The 27,497-nt window shown below is 37.9% G+C and overlaps 1 protein-coding gene across 1 annotated transcript in view; it reads right to left on the bottom strand.

Annotated features, from left to right (window-relative positions):
* ABCB7 (ATP binding cassette subfamily B member 7) overlaps nt 1-27,497 on the bottom strand; it is a 158,554-nt gene that overhangs the window by 52,976 nt on the left and 78,081 nt on the right. Inside the window, exons 2-3 of the mRNA XM_019956073.2 lie at nt 7,727-7,804; nt 5,571-5,657 (exon numbers count right to left, since the gene is read on the bottom strand). Of these exons, the coding sequence (XP_019811632.1) occupies nt 5,571-5,657; nt 7,727-7,804 (165 nt within the window). The remainder of the gene's footprint in view (nt 1-5,570; nt 5,658-7,726; nt 7,805-27,497) is intronic.

Here is a 27,497-nt window from a genome sequence, read left to right as displayed (position 1 = left end):
CATGAAGTAATGGGACCAGATGCCATGATCTTAGTTTTCTGAATGTTGAGTTTTAAGCCAACTTTTTCACTCTCCTCTTTCACTTTCATCAAAAGGCTCTTTAGTTCTTCTTCACTTTCTGCCATAAGGGTGATATCATTTGCATATCTGAGGTTATTGATATTTCTCCCGGCAATCTTGATTCCAGCTTGTACTTCTTCCAGCCCAGTGTTTCTCAAGATATACTTTGCATATAAGTTAAATAAGCAGGGTGACAATATACAGCTTGACATACTCCTTTTCCTATTTGGAACCAGTTTGTTGTTCCATGTCTAGTTCTAACTGTTGCTTCCTGACCTGCATACAGGTTTCTCAAGAGGCAGGTCAGGTGGTCTGGTATTCCCATCTCCTTCAGAATTTTCCACAGTTTCTTGTGATCTGCACAGTCAAAGGCTTTGGGATAGTCATTAAAACAGAAATAAGATGATTTTATGGAACTCTGTTGCTTTTTCAATGATCCAGCAGATGTTGGCAATTTGATCTCTGGTTCCTCTGCCTTTTCTAAAATCAGCTTGAACATCTGGAAGTTCACAGTTCACGTATTGCTGAAGCCTGACTTGGAGAATTTTGAGCATTACTTTACTAGCATGTGAGATGAGTGCAACTGTATGGTAGTTTGAGCATTATTTGGCATTGCTTTTGTTTGGGATTGGAATGAAAACTGACCTTTTCCAGTTCTGTGGCCACTGCTGAGTTTTCCAAATTTGCTGGCATATTGAGTGCACCACTTCCACAGCATTATCCTTTAGGATTTGAAATAGCTCAACTGGCATTCCATCACCTCCACTAGCTTTGTTTGTAGTGATGCTTCCTAAGGTCCACTTGACTTCACATTCCAGGATATCTGGCTCTAGGTGAGTATTCACACCATCATGATTATCTGGTGTCAGGTGCCGTGTTAGGCATTACTGACAAAATGGAGGCATGGTCCCAACCCCCTCTCTGTCCCACAGGCACAGACCCGGGATGAAGGAGTTAGGCCTTGTGATTCTGACTTTTTTTTTTCCTCTCCTCGGCTGAGTTGACTGAAAAGGAGTATTAAGGTGCTTATTGTTCTTGAGAGGAGCATGAGAAGGCACAAAGCCTTCTGCAGCTGTGCTCAGAGAATAATTCATAAAGTTAATCATTGACATTTGTTCAAGGACTTTTGCAAAAGAGTGTTCCAAGAGGAGCACATAAGCCACAGCTTGAGGCCATGGAAAGGTTCTGAAGCCTATTTGTGAGGAAAATATTTATGGCAAAGGCGTTTACTGAATTTAGGGCTTAGAAATAATTAAAATAGTTAGAAGTTAAAGATTTAAGGAATGTTGTAATGTTAGCATATTTTACTATAGTGTATAGAGGTTAGGAATTTTAGAGATACTAATAGCTAGAAGCCTTTTTAAGATATAGTGAGCTCAGGATGTTAGGGGCAAACAGGATTTAGAAAGATAAGAAATAAAATGAGGAATGTAGCATGAGTTACAATGTAATCACAAGTTAACTATAGGACACATAAGAAGTAGATAATAGATGGTAAAGCTGATTCCGAGAGAATCACTGAAGCAGGAACTCTGTTTGAAGGGCAACAATGATTTATGGAGATAATAAATCTGGGTGAGGGGGAACTGAAAATGTCAAACATCTGACCTAATGCTTTTGTAAAAGTATAAAAGAAAATCTTAAACTTGAAATAAATGTGCAGTCCAAGAAAATTGAGAGGCTGCATTGTTACTTGCTGACACCATCCCTCCCTTCAGGTTGAATCCCTGGCTGCTGGAGCTGGACTCTGGCAATCTGGGTTGTGAAGATCTTTTTTGTACAGTTCTTGTGTGTATTCTTGACACCTCTTCTCATACCATTTCTGTCCTTTATTGAGCCCAACTTTGCATGAAATGTTCCCTTGGTATCTCTAATTTTCTTGAAGAGATCTCTAGTCTTTCCCATTCTGTTGTTTGCCTCTATTTCTTTGCATTGATCGCTAAGAAAGGCTTTCTTATCTCTCCTTGCTATTCTTTGGAACTCTGCATTCACATGGGTATATCTTTCCTTTTCTCCTTTGCTTTTTGCTTCTCTTCTTTTTTAAGGCCTCCTCAGACAGCCATTTTGCTTTTCTGCATTTCTTTTTCTTGAGGATGCATTTATTAGTACAGGATTATCTTTCTGGAGTAGAAATGGCAACCCACTCCAGTATTCTTGCCTGGAGAATCCCATGGACAGAAGAGCCTGGCAGGCTATAGTCCACAGGGTCGCAAAGAGTCGTACATGACTGAGCATGAATGCACAGGATTATAAAAACAAATGTACTAATAGATGCTTCTTTATCTAAATATACTAGTATCTAGTATATATCTAAATATACTAATTTAGATACCTAAATTAGTATGGTGGTTTAGTTGCTAAGTCATGTCCAACTCTTGTGACCCCATGGACTGTAGCTCGCCAGGCTCCTCTGTCCATGGGATTTTCCAGGCAAGAATACTGGAGTGGATTGCCATTTCCTTCTCCAGGGGATCTTCCTGACTCAGGAACTGAACCCAGGTCTCCTGCATTGCAGGCAGATTCTTTATTGACTAAGCTATGAGGGAAGCCCCTAAATTAGTATAGGATTATCTAAATATACTAATAATCTAAATACTATCTAAATATACTAATTATCTAAATATACTAATAAGATTATCTAAATATACTAATAGATGCCTCTTTAAAAGAGGGGCATAAAAAAGTTTAAATGCAGAGGTAAAGTCCCAAAAATCCTTTAAAAATTTGAAGATTCTATTATAAAACAAGCAATTCTTTAATTCATCTATTTAAAAAAGAGGAGCTTCCAAATAGTGAAACTGCCACTCTTTTTTCACAACCCCTTTACTATAGCCACAATGGGTAAACAAATGATTTAAATGCCTTCTGAGCAGAATTATTAATGCTTATTAAAAGTTTGGAACATACAAGTACAAATGCACAGAAAGTAAAGTGATAAAAATTTCAGTTGGTTATAAGGTAAAATCTATAATTTGTAGAGTGATAAAATTTCTATATGGTACTTTAGATATTCTGCCATCTAAACTCTTAAGTTTCTGGGGACTTCCCTGGTGGTTCAGTGGTTAAGAATCCATCTGCCAATGCAGGGGATACAGGTTCAATCCCTGGTTCCACATGCTATGGCGTAACTGAGCCCGTGTGCAACAACTACTGAAGCCCTCACACCCTACAGCCCATGCTCCGCAACAAGAGAAGCCATTGCAATGAGAAGCCTATGCACCACAACTAGAGAGTAGCCACCACTTGTTGGAACCAGAGAAAGCCAGCAAGCAGCAACAAAGGGCCCATGCACCACAATGAAGACTCAGCACAGACAAAAATAAATACATAATAAATTAAAAAATAAACTGTTGAGTTTCTCAATAGCAGGGACTATGTCTTTTTCATTATTGTATCTCCAGTTACTTAACATAGTTATGCACAAGGCAGGTATTCAATAATACATACATCTAAAATGAATGAATAATAGTAGAGTATAGGACTTATAATAATCTCACATTGTAGTAACAGCAGGTAATATTTACTGAACATTTCCTGTGACAGGCACTATTCAAGAGCTTTGAATGGTGTGAATCATCCAAATTCCCTTTGCTGTGTTTATCATCCCCATTTTAAAGATGAAGAAACTGATACATACAGAGATTAAGTAACTTGCTCAAAGTCTTTCCAGTAGGAAGTGATGGAGCCAAGATTCAAATCTAGGCAGTCAGTCTCTCCAGCTCAGGCTGTTAAGTAAAACTCCATACTACCTCTTCTGACATGAGTTTGAACACGCTCTGGGAGATAGTGAAGGACAGTGGAGCCTGGCGAGCTGCAGTCTATGGGGTTGCAGAGTCAGACACAACCTAGTGACTGATCAACAATAATAACACTGCCTCTTTTCTGGTGTGACTTCATGCTTTATTGTTCTCTGATTACTTTTAGCTAATGAGGCTGAAGTAACACAAAGAGGGCAGGGAACAAAGGAAAAAGAGACCAAATATAAAGATTTACAATGAGTTTTGCTTTGCTTTTACTTTCTTGGAGAATAAAGAATCTATCTTGAAGTCTACATTGCTTGAGTCTAAGAGACATGACTTTTCCTGCATTATTATAGATAATGCTTATATATATATATATATATAGATATATATAGATAGATAGATAATGCTTTTCCTGCATTATTCAACATATTTTTGATATGTTTAGAGCATTACTTATAAACTATCCTTAAGAGGCCTTGCTGACAATCTTGAAAGCTGACAGACTGATGCAAACAATATGGTGTCATGCCATATCCATATATCAATAATATATATTAAACAAATTTCAGTATTTATTTTATTTTTTAAAATTCTAAATGGCATTGAAACATGTATAATATCATATGTGAAACGAATCGCCAGTCCACGTTCAATGCATGATACAGGATGCTCAGGGCTGGTGCACTGGGATGACTGGGATGACCCAGAGGGATAATATGGGGAGGGAGGTGGGAGGGGGTTCAGGATGGGGAACACGTGTACACCCGTGGTGGATTCATGTTGATGTATGGCAAAACCAATACAATTAGCCTCCAATTAAATAAATTTATATTAAAAAAAATGACAATCAGGACAAATGTTAATATGCAAAAATGGGAAAGAAACATGAATGTGATGTGTTTTAAATTCTGTGAGAGAAGCTACATGGGGGATTAAAGAAACAGGGAGAAAAGCACCAGAAAGGTTTTCTTACCAATCACCTCCCACCAATAAAATACTAAAATTTATTTACTTCTCTGAAATTTAGAGAGCGTTTTTACATAAAATTTGTTCACTTGCCACTAACCCTGAAAATATCATTTCTGCTTAAGAGATACCATGTATATACTGGTTGGGTCAAGTTAGAGAAGAAAATAAAGGCAAACTTAGAGAAAGAAGGTCAGACGGAGAATTGTATAACAGTATTCCAATGACAGTTCCACTCACTTAGAAAAAGTGTAGTGCACTTTCAATCTTTTGATTTCAGTGAACTTACTGTTTAATCTTGTCTGTATAATGATAATGATAAAGAACATGGATAATTAAATAAATGGATGGTGTAAATGGAGTATTTTCCATGAAGCTAGGGGAAATTCTAGAATCTTTCTAAACCAAGAATATAGAAGGGAAAATGTTATCATTAACACACACACACACACAACTTGTAAGAGCTAAACATAATTTATCTCATAAGGATAGATGATAATAACATATAACCTCAACAAATACTACTTAAAATAAAGACTAAAATGTTTAGTTTGGTAACTAACTTTTTTATTTTTTAGTCAATCATGACATTTTTTGTCTTAAGCCTGAGAAAAACTCATCTACATAACCATATGGTTTTATATTAGAAAATCTGCAGTTACATGAGTCAATCAAAATATTCTGGAACATAATAATTATATATATATATATATATATATATATATATATATATATGTATATGATTATAGCTATCTTCCAATCAGCTATAAGAATTTTAAGGTACTTGTTATTGTCTCTTACCCCTTCTTTCGGGTCTGTGTGGAGTCCTCCTCCTGCATGACCATGCCAACATGTCCTCTTTTCTATCAGTGGCCATGCCTGGAGAGCCTAGTTGAAGATAATACCAAGCCATCCATTAGCTATTAAAGAATCTCAGATCTTTAAAAATTTGACTTAGGCAGTCTAATCTGATGAATGTCCCCCCAAAAAATTCAGAGGCGTAGCTTTGAGCCTAGCATAGCTAAGTAAAATACCTTCATAATAAGCTTACAGATACACTTACACAAAGAATATTGAGATATAACAAATTACTCATACAGAAGTTACTTTCTCTAGTTTTTGAAATTAATATTTAAAAGATTTAACTTGTAATGTACTTCTATTTGATTTATACCAGCTTTCTTATTATCATTTGCTACTAAGTACTGTGTAATCCTTAACTCTTATCACTGGCAAGTATATAATAAAGTTAATTAACTGTATCCCACGTGCTTTCCATGTGTATAACATTTTTGCTTTATAATTCAATATAGTTGATTCTTTATAACTCATTTTTATTATTCTGACTTGCATATATATATATATATATATATATATATATATATATATATAGAAACAAAGTATCTTTAACCACATCACAGTCTATCTTATGTTACAGTAATTTGTATAAATCTTTTGTTTTTACTCCTACGTGGTAAATTTCTTAAGACTATGGACATTCTCTCATATCCTTGTATCTCCTATGGCCCATACCACCATACCACGCATCTGTGTCTTGCAGATGTGCTTGTTGAATTAGTTTATAAAACAAACCTATCTACAAATTTCTCAACTAGTCTTGAAAATATCCAAACATCTTACCTTTTATAATTTTTTAAAAAGCCCTAGATTACTTATCAGTCTAAAAAAATTTTTAATCATTTGGAAAATATACAATAGTTGAAAAGATAGTAAAGATTAAACTTTTTAAAATTTTAGGCTTGCTAATTTGAAAGTGTTTCCTCAAAAAATACTTAATGAAGTACACAGATATAATAATGCTTCTTCAGTAGCCATAATAATAATTAGTGAACAAAGGCATAGTTCTTTACAATCACAACTGTGTATCAATACTGAATCCTAAGAGTATCAGCTCAGGGCCAAGCTATGAAAGTGGAATTACAGAAATCAAAAGTACCTTCTTGTTCTCATCAGTTGAGACCCAAAAAATAATTGCCATAAATGGGTCACTGATTTTTGGATCAACAATCGTAAAGCATTTTTAAAGGAAAAACATCAAAAAGTAATATTTACTGTGACAATGTCATTTTGTGACTTTTTTTTCCCTTTAAAAGGCTAATAAGCTATATCAAGGGGTCTGGTAAATAACTCACAAGATAATGAGGTCATCAACAAAGCAAAATATTTTATATATTTATAAAATAAAAATAAATAGTAGTGTCTAAACAATGAGAAGATCAAGCACATTCTCTCTTAACTTAAAACTTTAATAATGGAAAACCTAATTCATATCTACAGCTTCTGCATAAATCAGAACAATGCCTTGTACCTTAATGGGAAATAACTGTTAAACAGAAAGAAAAAATAAAGGAAGTACTACTCAGGAGCTAGACTGTCTTCTAATTTTCTTGTCTTTCTATCTTAAGAGATTTATTTGTCTCATTTTAAAGCACTGAGAATTTTTAAAGGTGTCTTTCACTTACATTAGCAATGAAAATCAACCCTCATTAACATGTAAACTCAGCATTACCTATCCCACGGACTCTAATAAGCTTAGAGTCCCTTGATATTCTGCTATGTGAACATCTTCTAAGGTAAAAAGAAACTTTACTCACTTAAAAAATGTACAGCATTCCATACATCACATACAAATTACCAGGATAAATTTAAGCATCAACAAGCTGCCATTACATTTATAAAAGTTTTCTAAAAGCGTTACTCTTGTTGGCATTGATCTCGAAAGATTCAAATATATCTCTCCAGGGGTAGAAAAATATCAGGATTTCTTTCTCCATTTCCAGTAGCAGAAATATATCTTGTTATTCATCTTGCCAGTATTTAGAAAAAAAATGAAAAGGAAAATTATTTGAAAAATATGTAATATAAATTAGAAAATGCTCAAAGGGCTTACACATTTTTCCTAGCTATATGTAGAAGAAATGTCTGCTTCATCTTACCCTTGTAGCATCTAATAACTCTCTTGAATTGTCTTTTCCTAGTCTCCGCCATGTAGTATGTCTTAATAACTCTGAGATCTGCAGAAGAGAATAAAAAAAGAGGTCAGAAATTTCAGAGTGGACAGTTAATATTCAAATATTTCTTTTATAGCCCAGGTGCTGTGCTGTGCTTAGTCACTTAGTCATGTCCAACTCTTTATGACCCCAAGGACTGTAGCCTACCAGGCTCCTCTGTCCATGAGGATTACTGTTCATAAACATGCATAAACTAAAACCATAGCCAATATGAGAAAGATGCTTCTAACACATATCTAAAATGGCAAAAAATATGTGGTCCAGATATAAAGTAAATTATATTACCCATTAAAAGTATCAAACTGTACTTTCCATTTGCCCTCTTTCTCCCTAGGTTTCTCTTTGTTTCTGAAAGCCTCTGAAGTCTTCAACCCCATTTCTTAAATGGTTTCTCTGCCCTTATCAAACACTCCTCCCTTTACTGAACTTTATTATGTGCTCCTTCTTTAGTCTTAATTCTGAATGCTAAATTTACATAATGGTCATATGATCAGTTTTGTTAAGGTTTATAACCAGGTGATAGACTCTTGGGCCAATCTGTTGTGTTGATAATACTCCAAAAGTGGAGTTGAAAGAAAGCAGAAAAAAATAGACATCTCTAAAACGGACATGAAAGTGAAAGTGAAAAGAAAGTGAAGTCGCTCAGTCATGTCCTACTCATTGCGACCCCATGGACTGTAGCCTACCAGGCTCCTCTGTCCATGGGATTTTCCAGGCAAAAGTGCTGGAGTGGATTGCTATTTCCTTCTCCAGGGGATCTTCCCGACCCAGAAATTGAACCCGGGTCCCCCGCATTGCAGGCAGATCTTTACTGTCTGAGCCACCAGGGAAGCCCCAAATGGACATACATCCTTCTAAAATGCACCATCAATTTAGTGAAGAAAAATTTGCATCTTAGGTTAAGAATCTCCCAAAAAGCAGGTAATACGTGGGCTTTCCCTAAGCTACAAATGAGTTGTAGAAATGATTAATGTTTTCATATAAAAGTCAATGCTGTACACTGCAAAAGAGCAAAAATTAAATCAACCAAAAAAACAACCTCCATACACACACAAAAAAGCTAATCAAATTATTGAGAAAATTAGTTGCTTTCTAGAATGTAACCAGTAGGAGCAGTTTCTGTTTGTGTCTACTTGTAAATAGGGACTTCCCAGGTGGTGCAGTGGTAAAGAATCTGCCTGCCAATGCAGGAGATGCAAAAGAAAAGGTTCAACCCCTGGGTCAGGAAGATCCGCTGGAGGGCATGGCTACCCACTCCAATATTCTTGCCTGGAAAATCCACAGACAGAGCAGCCTGGCAGGCTACAGTCTGGGGGGTCGCAAAGAGTCGGACACAACTGAGCATATACTTGTAAATATATAGGCATTCCCTAAATTATAAAAATTTCAAAAATACTAATAGCTATTTGCACTGTCTTGCCAAGCCCAAGCTCCTACAACATGCGATGCACCCTTAAATCTGTACAAGACTTCTATTGTGAATGATGCCTTTCTGGTGCTTATGTCAATTGTTCTCCTTACAGCTTTTTACCATGCTAAGACCTCAAACAAGCTTTACTCCCTCACTGTCCTATTTTTCATAACCCCCCAGTTCAAGTAACTATAAATCAAGTAAGATATCGCACATGTTTACACATGCATATACAATTTAATCTTCTTTGCCTTTCAAAATTTGCCCTGTTATCTCATGGTGACTATCTATCTTCTTTATTCTCTCTCAAAACACTGCCTCTATATTGTCAATAAGCAAAAGATAAATGTTGCTGATACACTCAAATTAACAACAAAAACATACTTTCTAAAGTGACATTAGTCAAAATAAAGACAATTTACCATAAAATCTACGTAAGCCCCTGAAAGTACCCATAAAACCCCTTCAAATTTTCTAGCTATCTATCCTTCTCTAATCAAACCATATTTCCCTTATGCATCAGGATTCAATGTAAATACTTTCTAAATGTCCATATTCACAAAGAACTTCATACTAAAACAGCATTGTAAAATTATGAACTATTTCAGGCATATAAAAAGCTCGGAAAAGAATGAATACAATATGTATTCACTACCCCACCTAAGAAATAACAGATAAAAAGAAAGACCTTGACATGTTCCTCTACAATGTCATCTCTTTCCTGATCCCCAGAGAAAATCATTTAAAACATCTTTCATTGCAAAAGCAAAAACAACAGTCACATAATGTGTTAACTCCTTTTGAGGGCTAGTCCCATCACTATTTAAAATATAATCTCTACAAAAAAAATGCTCTGATTTCCAAACAGACTTACAAACACTTCTGAAACAATGTATTTGTAAGTTAGGGATTACCTCTACTATTAAAAGGACTTCCCTGGTGGCTCAGATGGTTAAGCATCTGTCTACAATGTGGGAGACTCGGGTTTGATCCCTGGGTTGGGACGATCCCCTGGAGAAGGAAATGGCAATCCACTCCAGTTCTATTGTCTGGAAAATCCCATGGACAGAGGAGCCTGGTAGGCTACAGTCCATGGGGTCGCAATGAGTCAGACACAACTGAGTAACTTCACTTTCACTTTCTACTATTAAAATGCTGGAGAAAAGAGTTTATAGCAAAAAAAATTACTTAAAAATGGAGAAGGCGAGAGAGGGGACATATGTATACCTATGTCTGATTCAGGTTGATGTTTGGCAGAAACCAACACAATTCTGTAAAAGCAATTATCCTTCAATTACAAATTAAATAAATCTTTTAAAAAGTCAAAAAATGAAGAAGGGCAACAAGAGAAAACAAGATGATTAATTCTTTAAAACTTGATTAGAAAATTAGAGGGTTGAACTAGATGCTCTAAGGTCCCTTTTAACTCTAAAATTCTGTGATTTTTATGGAATAAAATGATAATGCTGCAGTTATTAACTGAATTTTAAAAAGCTTAACTAGGATTATACTTATTTCTTCAACAAATCTAGCATCTGATTTTATTTATAACCCCACCCCTCAAAAGATACACACAAAAATAAACCATATATTACTGAAAATAATAGTCATGACCAATGTACACAGATACTATACAAATGCAGTATACTGGAAATAACAATCTGCCAGTCTGATTGAAGAGGCAGACAGGTTAAAACACTGGAGAGTCATGCTTATTTTACCTAAAAAAGAAGAAATTCTGGCAGAGCCTAAAAGTCAAAGATTCTGTGGCATCCAAGCATAATAATGTATGCTCTCATTTTGATCAGCACTATTTGTCCACTAATTAATATAAATATTAATCTTTGACAGTTGCATAGGCACAATATTTTACTATGTGTAGACGTTCAATTATTACTTACAAAAATATTATCAACACTAAAACCATCAACCTAGTAGACAGAACTACCTCCATGTAATGAGACTAAGACTCAAGCAAGCAAACCTATCTCAATTACATTTTTCCTTTAAGATAAAAATTACATTTTACTAAAAAATAATCCTATTGGGCTTCCCTGGTGGCTCAGTGGTAAAGAATCCCCCTGCCAATGCAGGAGACACAGGTTCAATCCCTGATCTGGAAAGATACCACAGCCGTGAAGCATCTAAGCCCGGGCACCACAACTACTGAGCCTGTGCTCTAGAGCCTGAGAGCCACAACTACTGAGCCCCTGCTCTAGAGGTCACCATGCCACAACTACTGAAACCCACTCGCCCTAGAGAACAAGCTGTGCAAGAGAAAAGCCACTTCAATGAGAAGCTTGTGCTCCACAACTAGAGAGTATCCCCTGCTCACTGCAACTAGAGAAAAGCCAATGCAGCAATGGAGACCCACCACGGTGAAAAAATAAATTAATTAATTAAACCAAAAAATAATCCTATTATATATTGTTTTTAGTGACTATTAAATATGATTGTATCCTTTTTATTTACTTGCTGCACAGTCTTTAGTTGCAGTGAGTGGGGGTTACTCTCTAGTTGTGGTATGCATACTTCTCATTGCAGTGGCTTTTTTTGTTGCAGAGCATGGGCTCTAGAGTTCTCAGGCTTCAGTAGTTGCAGCACATGGGCTCAGCAGTTGTGGCTCCTGAGTTCTAGAGTACAGGTTCAATAGTTGTGGTGCACAGGTTAAACTGCTCCACAGCATGCGATATCTATCCCGATCAGGGATCACATTGACAGGAGACGTGGGTATGATCATTCTTTACCATTGAGTCCCCAGGAAAGCCCAAATGTATCCTTTTTAGAATAGTTATTTTTCATAATACAAGTTATGTTCAGTGTTTATGGCACTTTCAGTTCAGTTCATCCGCTAAGTCGTGTCCGACTCTTTGCAACCCCAACGAATCGCAGCACGCCAGGCCTCCCTGTCCATCGCCAACTCCCGGAGTTCACTCAGACTCATGTCCATCGAGTCAGTGATGCCATCCAGCCGTCTCATTCTCTGTCGTCCCCTTCTCCTCCTGCCCCCAATCCCTACCAGCATCAGAGTCTTTTCCAATGAGTCAAATCTTCCCATGAGGTGGCCAAAGTACTGGAGTTTCAGCTTTAGCATCATTCCTTCCAAAGAAATCCCAGGGCTGATCTCCTTCAGAATGGACTGGCTGGATCTCCTTGCAGTCCAAGGGACTCTCAAGAGCCTTCTCCAACACCACAGTTCAAAAGCATCAATTCTTCAGCGCTCAGCCTTCTTCACAGTCCAACTTTCACATCCATACATGACCACAGGAAAAACCATATCCTTGACTAGACGAACCTTTGTTGGCAAAGTAATGTCTCTGCTTTTGAATATGCTATCTAGGTTGGTCATAACTTTCCTTCCAAGGAGTAAGCGTCTTTTAATTTCATGGCTGCAGTCACCATCTGCAGTGATTTTGGAGCCCCCAAAAATAAAGTCTAACACTGTTTCCACTGTTTCCCCATCTATTTGCCATGAAGTGATGGGACCAGATGCCATGATCTTAGTTTTCTGAATGTTGAGCTTTAAGCCAACGTTTTCACTCTCCTCTTTCACTTTCATCAAGAGGCTTTTGAGTTCCTCTTCACTTTCTGCCATAAGGGTGGTATCATCTGCATATCTAAGGTTATTGATATTTCTCCCGGCAATCTTGATTCCAGCTTGTGCTTCATCCAGCCCAGAGCTTCTCATGATGTACTAATAAGCAGGGTGACAGTATACAGCCTTGATATACTCCTTTTCCTATTTGGAACCAGTCTGTTGTTCCATGTCTAGTTTTAACTGTTGCTTCCTGACTTGCATATAGGTATCTCAAGAGGCAGGTCAGGTGGTCTGGTATTCCCAACCATTAACAAATGTTAAAATAAATTCTTAGCACAGAGGCCTTGTAAACATAGATGGCATACTGGACTTGGCCCAATGGCCATTAACTGCTGATAACCTGCTCTTGATGATTTCTAAAATCCCTGCAGCTTCTAAGGATTCTCACAATGACACAGCAAAACAAAACACTTCCAGAAAAAAATCACTATCATAAAAAATAAACTCACGAACAAAAATTATCCACAGAATTCCCCCTTTTTTTTAATCAATTTTCCTTTTTGTCTACCAATTTTTACATCTCTGAGGGTGTAACATCAGCAGCAGGCCTATTTAGTAGTTTGCACAAAATTCTTCATATATTTGTTTAGGCAACTTCTGTGAAGAAAGTTTAGACTTCATTCCCCATTCATATAAGAAACTCTTTGTCATTACAAAACCTGTTAACTTTTTCATATGTTTCATCTAAGTGATGGGAAATTCCATGCTGTTTACTAATAAAGTAATAAAGAATTACAAGGCATTTGCCAAATTCAGGGCAATAAAACCTAATGACTCAATGTTAACAGGTAAAAAAAAAAAACAAAAAAAAAAAAACAAAAAAACACACAAAACTTCAGAACCAGTTCATTTTTAAATCATGAAATTAGGGAGAAAATACACAAAGAGAACCTTATCATATTAAAAGTAATTCACCAAGGGCATATTTTAGAGACATTTAATTAGTGGATTATTTCACTGGGCTGACTTCCAAGAACTTTAGGAAACTGGTATAAATCTCTGTGCTTCTAAGATTCCTAGCCCTATTGTGTTTGTGCACAGAATGGAGACATTACTACACACAGTGCAGCTGCAATGCTGACATAATATGAAAGAAGTTGAGAAAGTAGAATTGGACCTATTTTTTGCTACTTTACAGTTTCAGCTTCCATGTTTTTATATTTATTAATATGGACTTTGGAGAAAATTCTGAAGTACATTTCTTAACTCTAAGTTTCATTTTGGACAAAGTGAATCACTAGCAAATCTGACACTTTTGTTTAGTAATATTTTTGTATAAATGCTCTCATTATGTTTGCTGCTTTTTACGGATATATCAGATTGCCACTGGTGAGCAAATTACCTGGGGAAATTACACAAAACTCATACAGGATAGAGTTTTCATTTACTTGCATCATTCTGCAAGGCTCACTTATGCAGGTCGTATACAAAATAGTTTTCTTTATGTGCATTCCAAAAAAATCTAATAACAGGCAGTCCTTTGGTAGAAAAGACATAATCTTTGCTTATAACATAGGTAAAGATTTAAAATATTGATATAAACATAAAACCAACTCCCAGACATATAAATGATACCTAAAAAGCTTCAGATGACCACTAGATGAAAAAGGTATTTTAAGGAAGGTATTTGGTTTTGTGTATTTTAAATCCCTTCAGATTTATTCATATTTAGTTTCTTTCTTGCATGCTAAAAGTTAAGTTCTACTATAGAGGTTGGTAAACACACACAGTTGGGGCTGATAGCAATCTGCCATTCCCTTCAACATAGGTGTCTCCTCTTTATCGTTTTGCTACCTCTTTTTTTCTCTCTTATAATGTGCTAGTAGATTTTTCTTTCTCTTCTATCTGCCTATTTTGTTAACCATTAGTTTAGTTCTTCTCGTGGCACTCAAACCTGAGAAGGTTGCTAGCCTCTACTCCATTATCTCCTCATGGTCTTATCGAACAGAGACAAGATGGAGAACACAACTGTAATATTTCTGATAACAAAATTATTGTACAAGAAAACTTAGTTTTACAGAAGAAAAAAAATGAACCTTTTCAAAAGATACTTCACCCCTTCAAATATACATACACAAAAATTTCTTAATTTTGCTGTCTTTCATTTATCTCTTTGAGCCCTGAAAGCTGTTAGTTTTTTTCTAAAACTATCCACTCTTCTTCTCACTTGCACTTTGAAAATTCATAAGGTGACCATAATTCATACAATGGCTAGAACATTTATTCTCATATAATGTCAGGAAGAAACTAACAGCTCTCTTACAAATATTTTACGGCCTTTATTTTTCCAAATGTCTTCAAGAGAAGCAACCTAGAGCCTTAAAGTCACTTTTTTCAAGAGTAAACAAATCTTGCTCTAAATCGCCATATTAACATTCTTAAGTTGGATACACAGTTGCAATACAAAAAGGTTTTTATCTTACACACCATACACAACAAATTTAAATAAGTGTTCATTACGTTTTCGAAGTTTATAAGCTAAAGCTAACAGATATGGGCAAAAATATCACAGAAAGACCAATGCAAAGGTAGGATATAGCTTGATCACCTTTCCACCGTCATTCACCCAAAAACACCCTTAAATTTTAGTTCATTCCTTGAGATGCGTAGCCCAGAATAGAACAGAAGATTAGCTGAGGGCCAGAGTACTTAGCATTTTACCCCTTTTTGTATTTTAATTTGGATTTGTTTGCTGAGATACTTTTGCATTATGGAGCAACATGGATTATAAGCACCTATACTGTCTACAGCCATACCACCCTGACTTCACCTGATCTTGTCAGATACTGGAAGCTAAGTAGGGTCTGCCTGGATAGTACTTGGATGGGAGAAGCAGCTTTACTATAACCATTATAGTATAATCTTAACTATAACCATAATAAGAAGCACAACAGCTACCATTCACTAAACAATCATTATTTGGCTGGCCTTTTGCCTAATACTACATTATCTCATTTAATTCTCACTACATGGACATCACCAGATGGTCAACAATGAAATCAGACTGATTATATTCTTTGCAGCCAAAGATGGAGAAGCTCTATACAGTCAGCAAAAATAAGACTAGGAGCTGACTGGCTCAGATCATGAACTCCTTATTGCCAAATTCAGAGTTAAATTGAAAAAAGTAGGGAAAGCCACTAGACCATTCAGTTATGACCTAAATCAAACTCCTTATGATTAAACAGTGGAATTGAGAAATAGATTTAAGGGACTAGATCTGATAGATAAGAGTGCCTGATGAACTATGGACAGAGGTTCAAGACATTGTACAGGAGACAGGGATCAAGACCATCCCCATGGAAAAGAAATGCAAAAAAAAAAAAAAAGGCCGTCTGGGGCGGCCTTACAAACAGCTGTGAAAAGAAGGGACATGAAAAGCAAAGGAGAAAAGGAAAGATATAACCATCTGAATGCAGAGTTCCAAAGAATAGCAAGGAGACATAAGAAAGCCTTCCTCAGCGATCAATGCAAAGAAATAGAGGAAAACAACAGAATGGGAAAGACTAGAGATGTCTTCAAGAAAATTAGAGATACCAAGGGAACATTTCATGCAAAGATGAGCTCGATAAAGGACAGAAATGGTATGGACCTAACAGAAGCAGAAGATATTAAGAAGTGGCAAGAATACACAGAAGAACTCTACAAAAAAGATCTTCACGACCCAGATAATCACGATGGTGTGATCACTCACCTAGAGCCACACATCCTGGAATGTGAAGTCAAGTCGGCCTTAGGAAGCATCACTAAAAACAAAGCTAGTGGAGGTGATGGAATTCCAGTTGAGCTATTCCAAATCCTGGAAGATGATGCTGTGAAAGTGCTGCACTCAATTATGCCAGCAAATCTGAAAACTCAGCAGTGACCACAGGACTGGAAAAGGTCAATTTTCATTCCAATCCCAAAGAAAGGCAATGCCAAAGAATGCTCAAACTACCGCACAATTGCACTCATCTCACATGCTAATAAAGTAATGCTCAAGCCCGGCTTCAGCAATACGTGAACTGTGAACTTGTAGATGTTCAAGCTGGTTTTAGAAAAGGCAGAGGAACCAGAGATCAAATTGCCAACATCTGCGAAAAAGCAAGAGAGTTCCAGAAAAACATCTATTTCTGCTTTATTGACTATGCCAAAGCCTTTGACTGTGTGGATCACAAGAAACTGGAAAAGTCTGAAAGAGATGGGAATACCAGACCACCTGACCTGCCTCTTGAGAAACCTGTATGCAGGTCAGGAAGCAACAGTTAAAACTAGACATGGAACAACAAACTGGTTCCAAATAGGAAAAGGAGTACGTCAAGGCTGTATATTGTCACCCTGCTTATTTAACTTCTATGCAGAGTACATCATGAGAAACGCTGGACTGGAAGAAACACAAGCTGGAATCAAGATTGCCGGGAGAAATATCAATAACCTCAGATATGCAGATGACACCACCCTTACGGCAGAAAGTGAAGAGGAACTCAAAAGCCTCTTGATGAAAGTGAAAGAGGAGAGTAAAAACGTTGGCTTAAAGCTCAACATTCAGAAAACGAAGATCATGGCATCCGGTCCCATCACTTCATGGCAAATAGATGGGGAAACAGCGGAAAGACTGTTAGACTTTATTTTTTTGGGCTGCAAAATCACTGCAGATGGTGATTGCAGCCATGAAACTAAAAGACGCTTACTCCTTGGAAGGAAAGTTATGACCAACCTAGACAGCATATTAAAAAGCAGAGACATTACTTTGCCAACAAAGGTCCGTCTAGTCAAGGCTATGGTTTTTCCTGTGATCATGTATGGATGTGAGAGTTGGACTGTGAAGAAGGCTGAGCGCTGAAGAATTGATGCTTTTGAACTGTGGTGTTGGAGAAGACTCTTGGGAGTCCCTTGGACTGCAAGGACATCCAACCAGTCCATTCTAAAGGAGATCAGTCTTGGGTGTTCATTGGAGGGACTGATGCTGAAGCTGAAACTCCAATACTTTGGCCACCTCATGCGAAGTGTTGACTCATTTGGAAAAGACTCTGATGCTGGGAGAGATTGGCGGCAGAAGGAGAAGGGGATGACAGAGGATGAGATGGCTAGATGGCATCACCAACTCGATGGACAAGAGTTTGGGTGAACTCCGGGAGTTGTTGAGGGACAGGGAGGCCTGGCGTGCTGCAATTCATGCGGTCGCAAAGAGTCGGACACGACTGAGCAACTTAACTGAACTGATAATCCTACAGGGTATCGACTATTATTACTATTCCCATTATACAAACTAGATACTGAGGCTCTGAAAGACTACCATGCTCAAATCCATACAGCTAGTAAGTGGTGGAATGGAGACGGACATTTCTGACATTATCAGTACTAACAATATCAACATTGTCATTGGATCTAGTGAGTTTACTCTAGATCATGGGAAAAGCAAGAGAATTCCAGAAAAACATCTACTTTTACTTTATTGACTATATCAAAGCCTTTGTGTGAATCACAACAAACTGTGGAAAATTCTTAGAGAAATAGACATACCAGACCATCTTACCTGCCTCCTGAGAAATCTTTATGCAGGTCAAGATGCAACAGTTATAACTGGGCATTGAACTACAGATTGGGGCCAAATTGTGAAAGGAGTACATCAAGGCTGTATATTGTCACCCTGCTTATTTAACTTCTCTGCAGAGTACATCATGAGAAACGCTGGGCTGGATGAAGCACAAGCTGGAATCAAGATTGCTGGGAGAGATATCAATAACTTTAGATATGCAGATGACACCACCCTTATGGCAGAAAATGAAGAAGAACTAAAGAGCCTCTTGATGAAAGTGAAAGAGGAATGTGAAAAAGCTGGCTTAAAACTCAACATTGAAAAAACAAAGATCATGGCATCCAGTCCCATCGCTTCATGTCAAATCGATGGGGAAACAATGGAAACAATGACAGACTTTATTTACTTGGGCTCCAAAATCACTGCAGATGGTGACTGCAGCCATGAAATTAAAAGACACTTACTCCTTGGAAGGAAAGTTATGACCAACCTAGACAGCATATTAAAAAGCAGACATATTAGTTTCCTGACAAAGGTCTGTCTAGTCAAAGCTATGGTTTTTCCAGTAGTCATGTATCCATGTGAGAGCTGGACTATAAAGAAACCTGAGTGCTGAAGAATTGATGCTTTTGAACTGTGGTGTTGAAGAAGACTCTTGAGAGTCCCTTGGACTGAAAGGAGATCCAACCAGTCCATCCTAAAGCAAATCAGTTCTGAATATTCTTTGGAAGGTCTGATGCTGAAGCTGAAGCTGAAGCTCCTATACTTTGGCCACCTGATGCAAAAAACTGACTCATTGGAAAAGACCCTGAGGCTGGAAAAGATTCAAGGCGGGAAGAGAAGAGGACGACAGAGGATGAGATGGTTGGATAGTACCACCGACTCGATGGACATGAGTTTGACTAAGCTCTGGGAGTTGGTGATGGACAGGGAAGCCTGGCGTGCTGCAGTCCATAGTGTCACAGAGTCAGACATGAATGAGCGACTGAACTGAACTGAACTGAATTTACTCTTCCTGATGGATAACCCTGAAATGCCTAGGTTAATTTTTCTGTTGTTAACAAGGAAGACATTCCATTGTTTGTTTGCTTTTTTTTGGTAAAAAATATCAACACAACTGTGTGTTAAACATAAAGGGCAACATCACCAAAAGTGGCTTTTGGTGGATGTTGGTGAAACTTCACAAAAGTGTACGTGCACTAAAACAATGATTAAGCTGTCAAAAACTGACAAAAACAATTTTTCTAAAACTTCTGGAATCAACCAAAAAATGTACAGCAAGTAGGGAATTGCATAATGAGGAAAGAAATTGCTAAATTTCAGCAGAGAACATTATGACATTTGTGCATACTCACCTACCATATCCCATTCCCCAGATCAGAGGTATCTCTCATTCCTCATATGGCTGGCTGCTACCAGAGGTTGAAATGTGAGGCTCCTTGCTCAAATAATTATGGATGTGTTTTTTAAACTGTCTGGCAGCTTGCTCAGGGGCTTACCTTGTTGTGCATCCTTCAGAACTCTCTTCGGGCTGGAAGTGTTTAATGTTGTTTATTGTAAAGCATATAAAATACACATACTAGCTGCAGATGCCTGGAGCAAGAGATAATGGGGCAAGCAGGAGAAAGAATATAAGTCTAGGAAGAGAGTCTGGGGCAGGAGGTACATGGGAAAATAAGGACTTCTTGAGAGTAGAAATGTTATATTTTTAAAAAAGTAATGAAAGATAAATAAAGGAACACAAAAGTATATTAACATTATTTAATATGATGTGGATAGTGACTGCAGCCATAAAATTACAAGATGCTTGTTCCTTGGAAGAAACGCTATGACAAACCTAGACAGCACATTTAACAGCAGAGACATTACTTTGCCAACAAAGGTCCATATAGTAATAGCTATGGCTTTTCCAGTGGTCATGTATGGATGTGAGAGCTGGACCAAAAAGAAGGCTGATTGCTTATTGGCCTTTTGGCTAAGATCACATGTAGAAAGCTGGCTGCTAAAGAATTGATGATTTTGAACTGTGGTGCTGGAAAAGACTCTTGAGAGTCCCCTGGACTATGAGGAGATCAAACAAATCAATCCTAAAGGAAATCAACCCTGAATGTTCATTGAAGGACTGATGCTGAAGCTGAAGCTCCAATACTTTGGCCACCTGATGCAAAGAGCTGACTTATGGGAAAAAACCTTGTTGCTGGGAAAGATTAAACACAGGAGGAGAAGGGGACGACAGAGGATGCAATGGTTGGATGGCATCATCAACTCAATGGACATGAGTTTGAGCATCCTCCAGGAGATAGTGGAGGACAGGGAAGCCTGCAGTCCTTGGGGCTGCAGAGAGTCAGACACAACTGAGTGACTGAACAACAACATTGACCAAAACACTTTTATGAGAATTCCATAGTACAGTGAAGAAGCTGAAGTAACCCCCAACAAGGACAAAGTCAAGAACAATGCAATGAAACAAAATGACCAAATTCACTTTATCTACATGAGCCCCTCCCCCAACCCAGCAGAGCTCAGTGCCAAGACAGATTACTCAGACTTGCAACTTCTCCTTCAGGGGAAAAGAGGGCATGCAACCTGTCACCCACATCTCAGAACTATAGAGTGCTGCCCAAGGTATTGGATTCTCTCTCAGCTTACTCAGAATGCTGATGGACCAGAACAGTTTAGATGCTTGCAGGCAGCTATGAACATAGGAAACCTGGCATGGCTTTGTGTAATTGGAAGGGGGCATGCATCCTGAGGCTTCCCTTCTGACAGTGAAGGAGAGAAGTGCAAGAAACATGTGTTCAGTATACAACTTTCAGAGTGCTGCCCAAGAGAGTAGTTTCTATCTCCCCTCATTTGAAGCTCTGACAGAACCAGCCTAGTTTGGATTCCTGGCAAATGCTGAGAATGATGGTAAGTGGAAAAGCAGTGTGCTGTGGGTAGCATACTCAGCTTTATTAGAAGGTTCACAACTTGAGACTTCTACTTTTGAAGGGAGAGAAAAGAGTGGACCCTGCATCCAATATTCTGATTTTTCAGGGGGCTGTCCTAGAGACTGGTTTCTGTCTTGACCAACTCAGAGTGTAGATTAGACCTGGCATATAATAGATACCTGGTACAGCTAAAAACAAAAAAACTACCTTGATGATATACAACTGTTTCAGAGAACCAGCAATACAGCATACAGACACCAGAGCAAGCAAGAGATTATGAGGTTCTGAAAAGAGAAACCAACAAATCACTCTAATTAGAAATCTACAAACACAGGTTGCCAGAATTTTGAGCTGGGATGACTGGTGTAGGTCTTTCCCTGTCAGTGCCAGCACATAAAAGACTAGATGACATGGCTATTTCTTCAAAGGTGCAGATATCAATACAAAGCTAAAAGGAACACAAAAAGGGGGGAATAAGGTCCAATCAAAGGGACAAAATAAAGCTCCAGAAACTGATACTAATGAAATCAAGGTGTATGACTATCCTGACAAAAAGTTCAAGATAACTGTCATAAAAATGCTCAATGAAAAAATTGCTCAATGAGGTTGGGAAAATTACAGATGAATGAGACTATCAAGAGAGAAAATATAAAAAAGAAAATAAATTTGGAGATATTTAATACAAAAACTGAACTAAAAAATTCAATGCCTGGGTTCAACAATATATGCAATATGCAATATATATGATCAGATTTGACCATATAGAAGAATCAGCCAATAATGAAGAAAGGTCATTTGAAATTATCCAGTCAGATTAAAAATGAAAAAGAATGAAAAAGAACACAGAAGGATTAAGGAACTTAAATGACCACATAAAATGAATCACCCTTCGTATTATGGGAATCTCAGAACTAAAAGAGAGAGAGAAAGATACATAAAGGGATTATTTAAAGGATAAGAGCTGAAAACTTGCCAAATCTGGAAATGGAAATAGACAACCAGACTCAAGAAGCCTAAAAATGACCACTAAAGATGAATCCAAAGAAGACTCCAAAGAAGTTCACATCACGACATTATAATCAAACTATCAAAAGTCAAGGACAAAGAGAATTTTTTCCAAAGTGAGAATTTTAAACACAGAAAGATTAAAGTGACTCATCACATAAAAGGGAGCCCCCAACAGGACTTATAGCAGACTTCTCATCAGAAACTTCACAGACCAGAAGGGAGTGAAATGATGCATTCAAATTGATGAAAAGAAAAAAAAAATGCCTACCAAGAATACTATACCCAGTAAAACTCTACTTCAAAAAATGAGAGATAAAGACTTACAGATAAACAAAAACTGAGAGCATTTGTCAATGCTAGACCTGATATAAGTTATCATAAAGGAATTCTTCAAGTTGAAACAAAAGGACACTAAACAACAACATAAAAACATGTGAAACTATGAAGCCAGCTGGGAAAAGTAAAGACATAGACAAAGAAATGCTACAACAATGTAAAAGTGGTACAAAGATCACTTTTTCTAGTATTTGAGTTAAAAAAAAACCATAAATAATAACTATAAAAAGATATAATTCTGATATCAAAAATATAAAGTATGTGGGAGATGGTAAAACTAGCTTTTATAAATGATCAATGTGAAGTTGTTATTAGCATAAACTATACTGCTATGTTTAATGAAAGTTCATGATAACTACAAAGAAAATGCCTATAGAATATACATAAAAGAAAACAAGGATCAAAAAATATTACTACAAAAAACAAAGCAACCAACCAAACACAAAGGAAACAAGGAAAGTGGGACAAATGAGCTTTAAGACAGAACACAATTGACAAAAATGGCAATGGTAAGTTCTTATCTATCAGTAACTACTTTAAATTTTAATAGACATTCTCCAACCAAAAGACATAGAATGGCTAAATGGATTAAAAAATCAGTATCTAACTATATGCTGTCTTACTAGATACTCACTTTAGACTTAAAGACACATTTAGGCTAAAAGTGAAAGGACAGAAAAAAATATATTCCATGAAAATGGTAACTGTATCAGACCAAATAAACTTTTACCCAAAAACTGTCATGGGAAACAAAGCAGGACATAATATAATAATAATAAAAGTTTCAATTCACCAGGAACATGTAACAGTTATAAATATATATATACCCAACATTAGAGCACCTAAATACATAAAGCAAACTTTCATAGAAATAAAGGGAAAAATACATAGTAACGTATTAACAGATTTTAATATCACACTTTCAATAACTGATAAACATACATATATTCAACATGAAATGAGGGAATGTGAACACTACCACAGACCAGATGGACCTGACTGACAAATGAAATTGTTTCACCTAACAGTACCAGAACAGACATTCTTCTCAACTGCACAAAGAACATTCTCCAGGATAACCACGTATTAGGTCAAAAAACAGATCTTAACAAATTTAAGAAGATTAAAGTCATACAAAATATCTTCTCTGTTCTAAATAAACTGAAATTAGAAATTAATAGGAGAAGGAAAATACAAATAGAAACCACAGTAAAATCACTCTACACCTGTTAGGAATGGTCATTATAGAAAAACAAAACAAACAAGAAAACAAGTGTTGGTGAAGATGTGGAGAAACTGGAACTCTGTGGACTTCTGACAAGAATGTAAAATGGTGCAGCTGCTACAGAACACTATATGGAGGTTTCTCAAAAAATTCAAAATTAAACCACCATATGATCCACCAATCCCAGATCTGAGTATTCATCCTTAAGAATTGAAATCAGGTACTTGAAGTTATATTTGCATGCCCATATTCACTTCAGCATTTTCAGTATTGCCAAAATTCTGGAAGCTATCTAAATATTCACAGATAGATAACTAGTTAAAGAAAATATGATATATCCAAACGGTGTAGTATTTTTCATCATTAAAAAAGAAATTGGGAATTCCCTAGCAGTCCATTCATTAAGAATCCATGTTTTCACTGCCTCGTGCCTGGGTTCAATCCACAGTTGGGGTACTAAGATCATAGAAGCCATGTAGCATGGCCAAAAAAAAAGGGAAAAGGTATCTTGTCATATGTGATGACATGAATGAACCTGGAAGATATCATGCTAAGTAAAATAAGCCAGTTGCAGAATGACTAATATTGCATAAAACTCCTTATATGAAGTATCTAAAGTAGTCAAACTCACAAAAGCAGAAAGTAATGTGGTTATCATGGACAGGGAGAAGTGGGAAATGGAAAGTTGATGCTCAATACACATAGTTTCAGTTATGCAAAATGAAAAAGTCCTAGAGATTTCTCATAAAAGAGTGCAATTAAAATTAACAGTACTGTACTACACACCTAAAAATTTTTTAAGAGGGTAGATCTCAGTCTACATGTCTTTTTTTAAAAATCACGATAGAGGAAAAAATAGTTTAAAAACTTATGGAGGAGACGACAACACAGTAGAGGCATAATATTTTCATCTCGAATTCTCATATTACAAACAGATAACTATACAAAACAAAGAACAGAACTTATGAACAAAATACACAACAAAACTAGGACACAGTAAAGTCCCCTTGCACCTCATAACACAACCACAAGGAGAGTTTGGTTCAGCAACATGATCTGCATGGTAATGGCAATTCCATTGCAATAAGCAAATACCATATGCAGACCTGAGACCAGGAAAATACCATACAGTACTCACCAGAAAACACATCGGCCAAATAAGGAACAATAGGTGAAACTGGAAGGGCTTTGGTCCATTCCACTAGTGGATGAATGCAAAGAGTATCCGATAATTAGTTCTAAAGGAGGTGGAACAGCCTAATCCCATGAATGCTAAAAACTGACCAACAAAGGCTCCTTTTGAAGACACAATTCTTAACCCTGGTGGTCCAGTGGTTAAGAATCCACCTGCAAATGCAGGGGACCCACGTTTTATTCCTGGTCCAGAAAGATTCTCCATGATGCAAGAGAACTAAGCTATGTGCCACAACTACTGAGCCCACACTCGAGCCCACAAGGCACAATTACTGAGCCCATGTGCCTGAAACTACTGTAGCTGGCATGCCCTACAACCTGTGCTCTGAAACAAGAGTAGCCATTACAATGAGAAGCCTGCGTGCCACAACTAGAGAGCAGCCCCTGTTCACCACAATTAGAGAAAGCCTGCATGCAGCAACAAAGACCCAGTGCAGTCCAAATAAATAAAAAAATAAATTAAAAAAAGACACATTGAGGACAAACTGCATGAAGTGGAATTAAAATTGAGCAGGACTAGGGCAGAAAGGAAAAGAAGACCCAGACAAAGGTAACAATGGGAGAGACCAAATATCACCAAAAAAAAAAAAAAAAAAAGGTGAAAAAAAATTTTAAAAAGCTCCACAAAGTTAGAAAAGCTAGCTGAACCAAACTTCCTTCTAAAATCTGAGCCAGAACAGTGTGGATATTCCTTAAAAAACTGGAAATAGAACTGCCACAGAACCAGCAATCCCACTACTGGGCATACACACCGAGGAAACCAGAATTGAAAGAGACACGTGTACCCCAATGTTCATCGCAACACTGTTTATAATAGCCAGGACATGGAAGCTACCTAGATGTCCATCAGCAGACGAATGGATAAGCAAGCTGTGGTACATATACACAATGGAATATTACTCACCCATTAAAAAGAATATACTTGAATCAGTTCTAATGAGGTGGATGAAACTGGAGCCTATTATACAGAGTGAAGGAAGTCAGAAAAACACCAATACAGTATACTAATGCATATATATGGAATTTAGAGAGATGGTAACGATAACCCTATATGCGAGACAGCAAAAGAGACAATGTATAAAACAGTCTTTTGGACTCTGTGCAAAAGGGCGAGGGTGGGATGATCTGAGAGAATAGCATTGAAACATGTATATTATCATATGTGAAACAGATCGCCAGTCCAGGTTCGACGCATGAGACAGGGTGCTCAGGGCTTGTGCACTGGGATGACCCTGAGGGATGGGATGGGGAGGGAGGTTCAGGATGGGGAACACATGTACACCCATGGCTGATTCATGTCAATATATGGCAAAAACCACTACAATACTGTAAAGTAATTAGCCTCCAATTAAAATAAATTAAAAAAATAAATAAAATCTCAGCCAAAGTAATTTCATATGAAAATCAACAGATGGGCAGAGTCAAGATGTCAGTGAGGGAAGACACGGAATCTGTGCCACAGCTAGGATACCTAACAGGCACCAGTGGGGAACTTCCTGCAGATAAGTGGACAAGAAGAGACCCAGAGAGAACAGGTACCAGGTAGGAGGAAGTGGAGAAGCTAGAGGCCTGGGGACCAGTGATTGAGGAGCCGCTGGAGGAGGGTGAGCAGTTTTGGTACTGAAAGAAATTTGGGTGCCTGGGGTAGTTTGGGCACCTTTGGGCCCTGGGAGCAGGCTGTCTGCTCACCTGGGAAGGGTTGTATCCTTGGGGATTGAAGATCTACTGGGAAAAGCCCAAGGGGTTCCCACTTTCACTTTGCAGGAGTGAGAGGCTGCTGGGGAAGGGGAGTAGTTTTGATGCCATAAGTGTTTTGGGTGCCAGGGGCAGTTTGGGCACCTTTGGACACTAGGAGCAGTGTGCCTGCTTGCCTGGGAGAGGTTGGGATCCTTGGGGATTGGAGTATCCACTGGGAAAAGCTCCTGGGTTCCCCTTTAACTTTGCTGTGACTGAGGGGCTGCTGGGGAAGGGGGAGAAGTTCTGGCACCAGAAGCAATTTAGAAGCTTCTAGGTACTGAGAGAGATGTATCTGCTCCACTGGGAGAGAGAGAGATCTCTGAAGGGATAGAAAGATTCACTGGGTAAGCCCATGGGGTTCCCCTTTCATTTGGCCCTGGGATACATTCTGGAGCCCAGGGGCTTGAACATCTGCCCTCCAGGGCCCTCTCTATTCACCTGCAGAGCCCTTTGCCCTCTGGGGCATACTACACTCTTCAGGGACCTCTCCACCAGGGGAGGCTCCTGCAAGGAGATAAAAATGCCTGCTGGCTTGGGAAGTCACCTGCAGGGTTGCAAGAACAGGGAACTGCCTAGTGTCACTCTCCCAACTCAGCCCTGGAGCCTCCTAAGGCCCCCAGGCTGAGCCCTCTGCCCTTCTGGACCACCTCCCCCCTCCAGGGCCCTCCTCCAGGCCCAGTCCTTTGCCATTTGGGATCCCCAGCCCCAGGGTCCCCCTCTATTCTCTGGTTTCCTCCCA

This window comes from Bos indicus, chromosome X (genome assembly GCF_029378745.1).
Source record: "Bos indicus isolate NIAB-ARS_2022 breed Sahiwal x Tharparkar chromosome X, NIAB-ARS_B.indTharparkar_mat_pri_1.0, whole genome shotgun sequence".
NCBI lineage: Eukaryota > Metazoa > Chordata > Mammalia > Artiodactyla > Bovidae > Bos > Bos indicus.
This window is presented reverse-complemented; position numbering and strand designations above follow the sequence as displayed.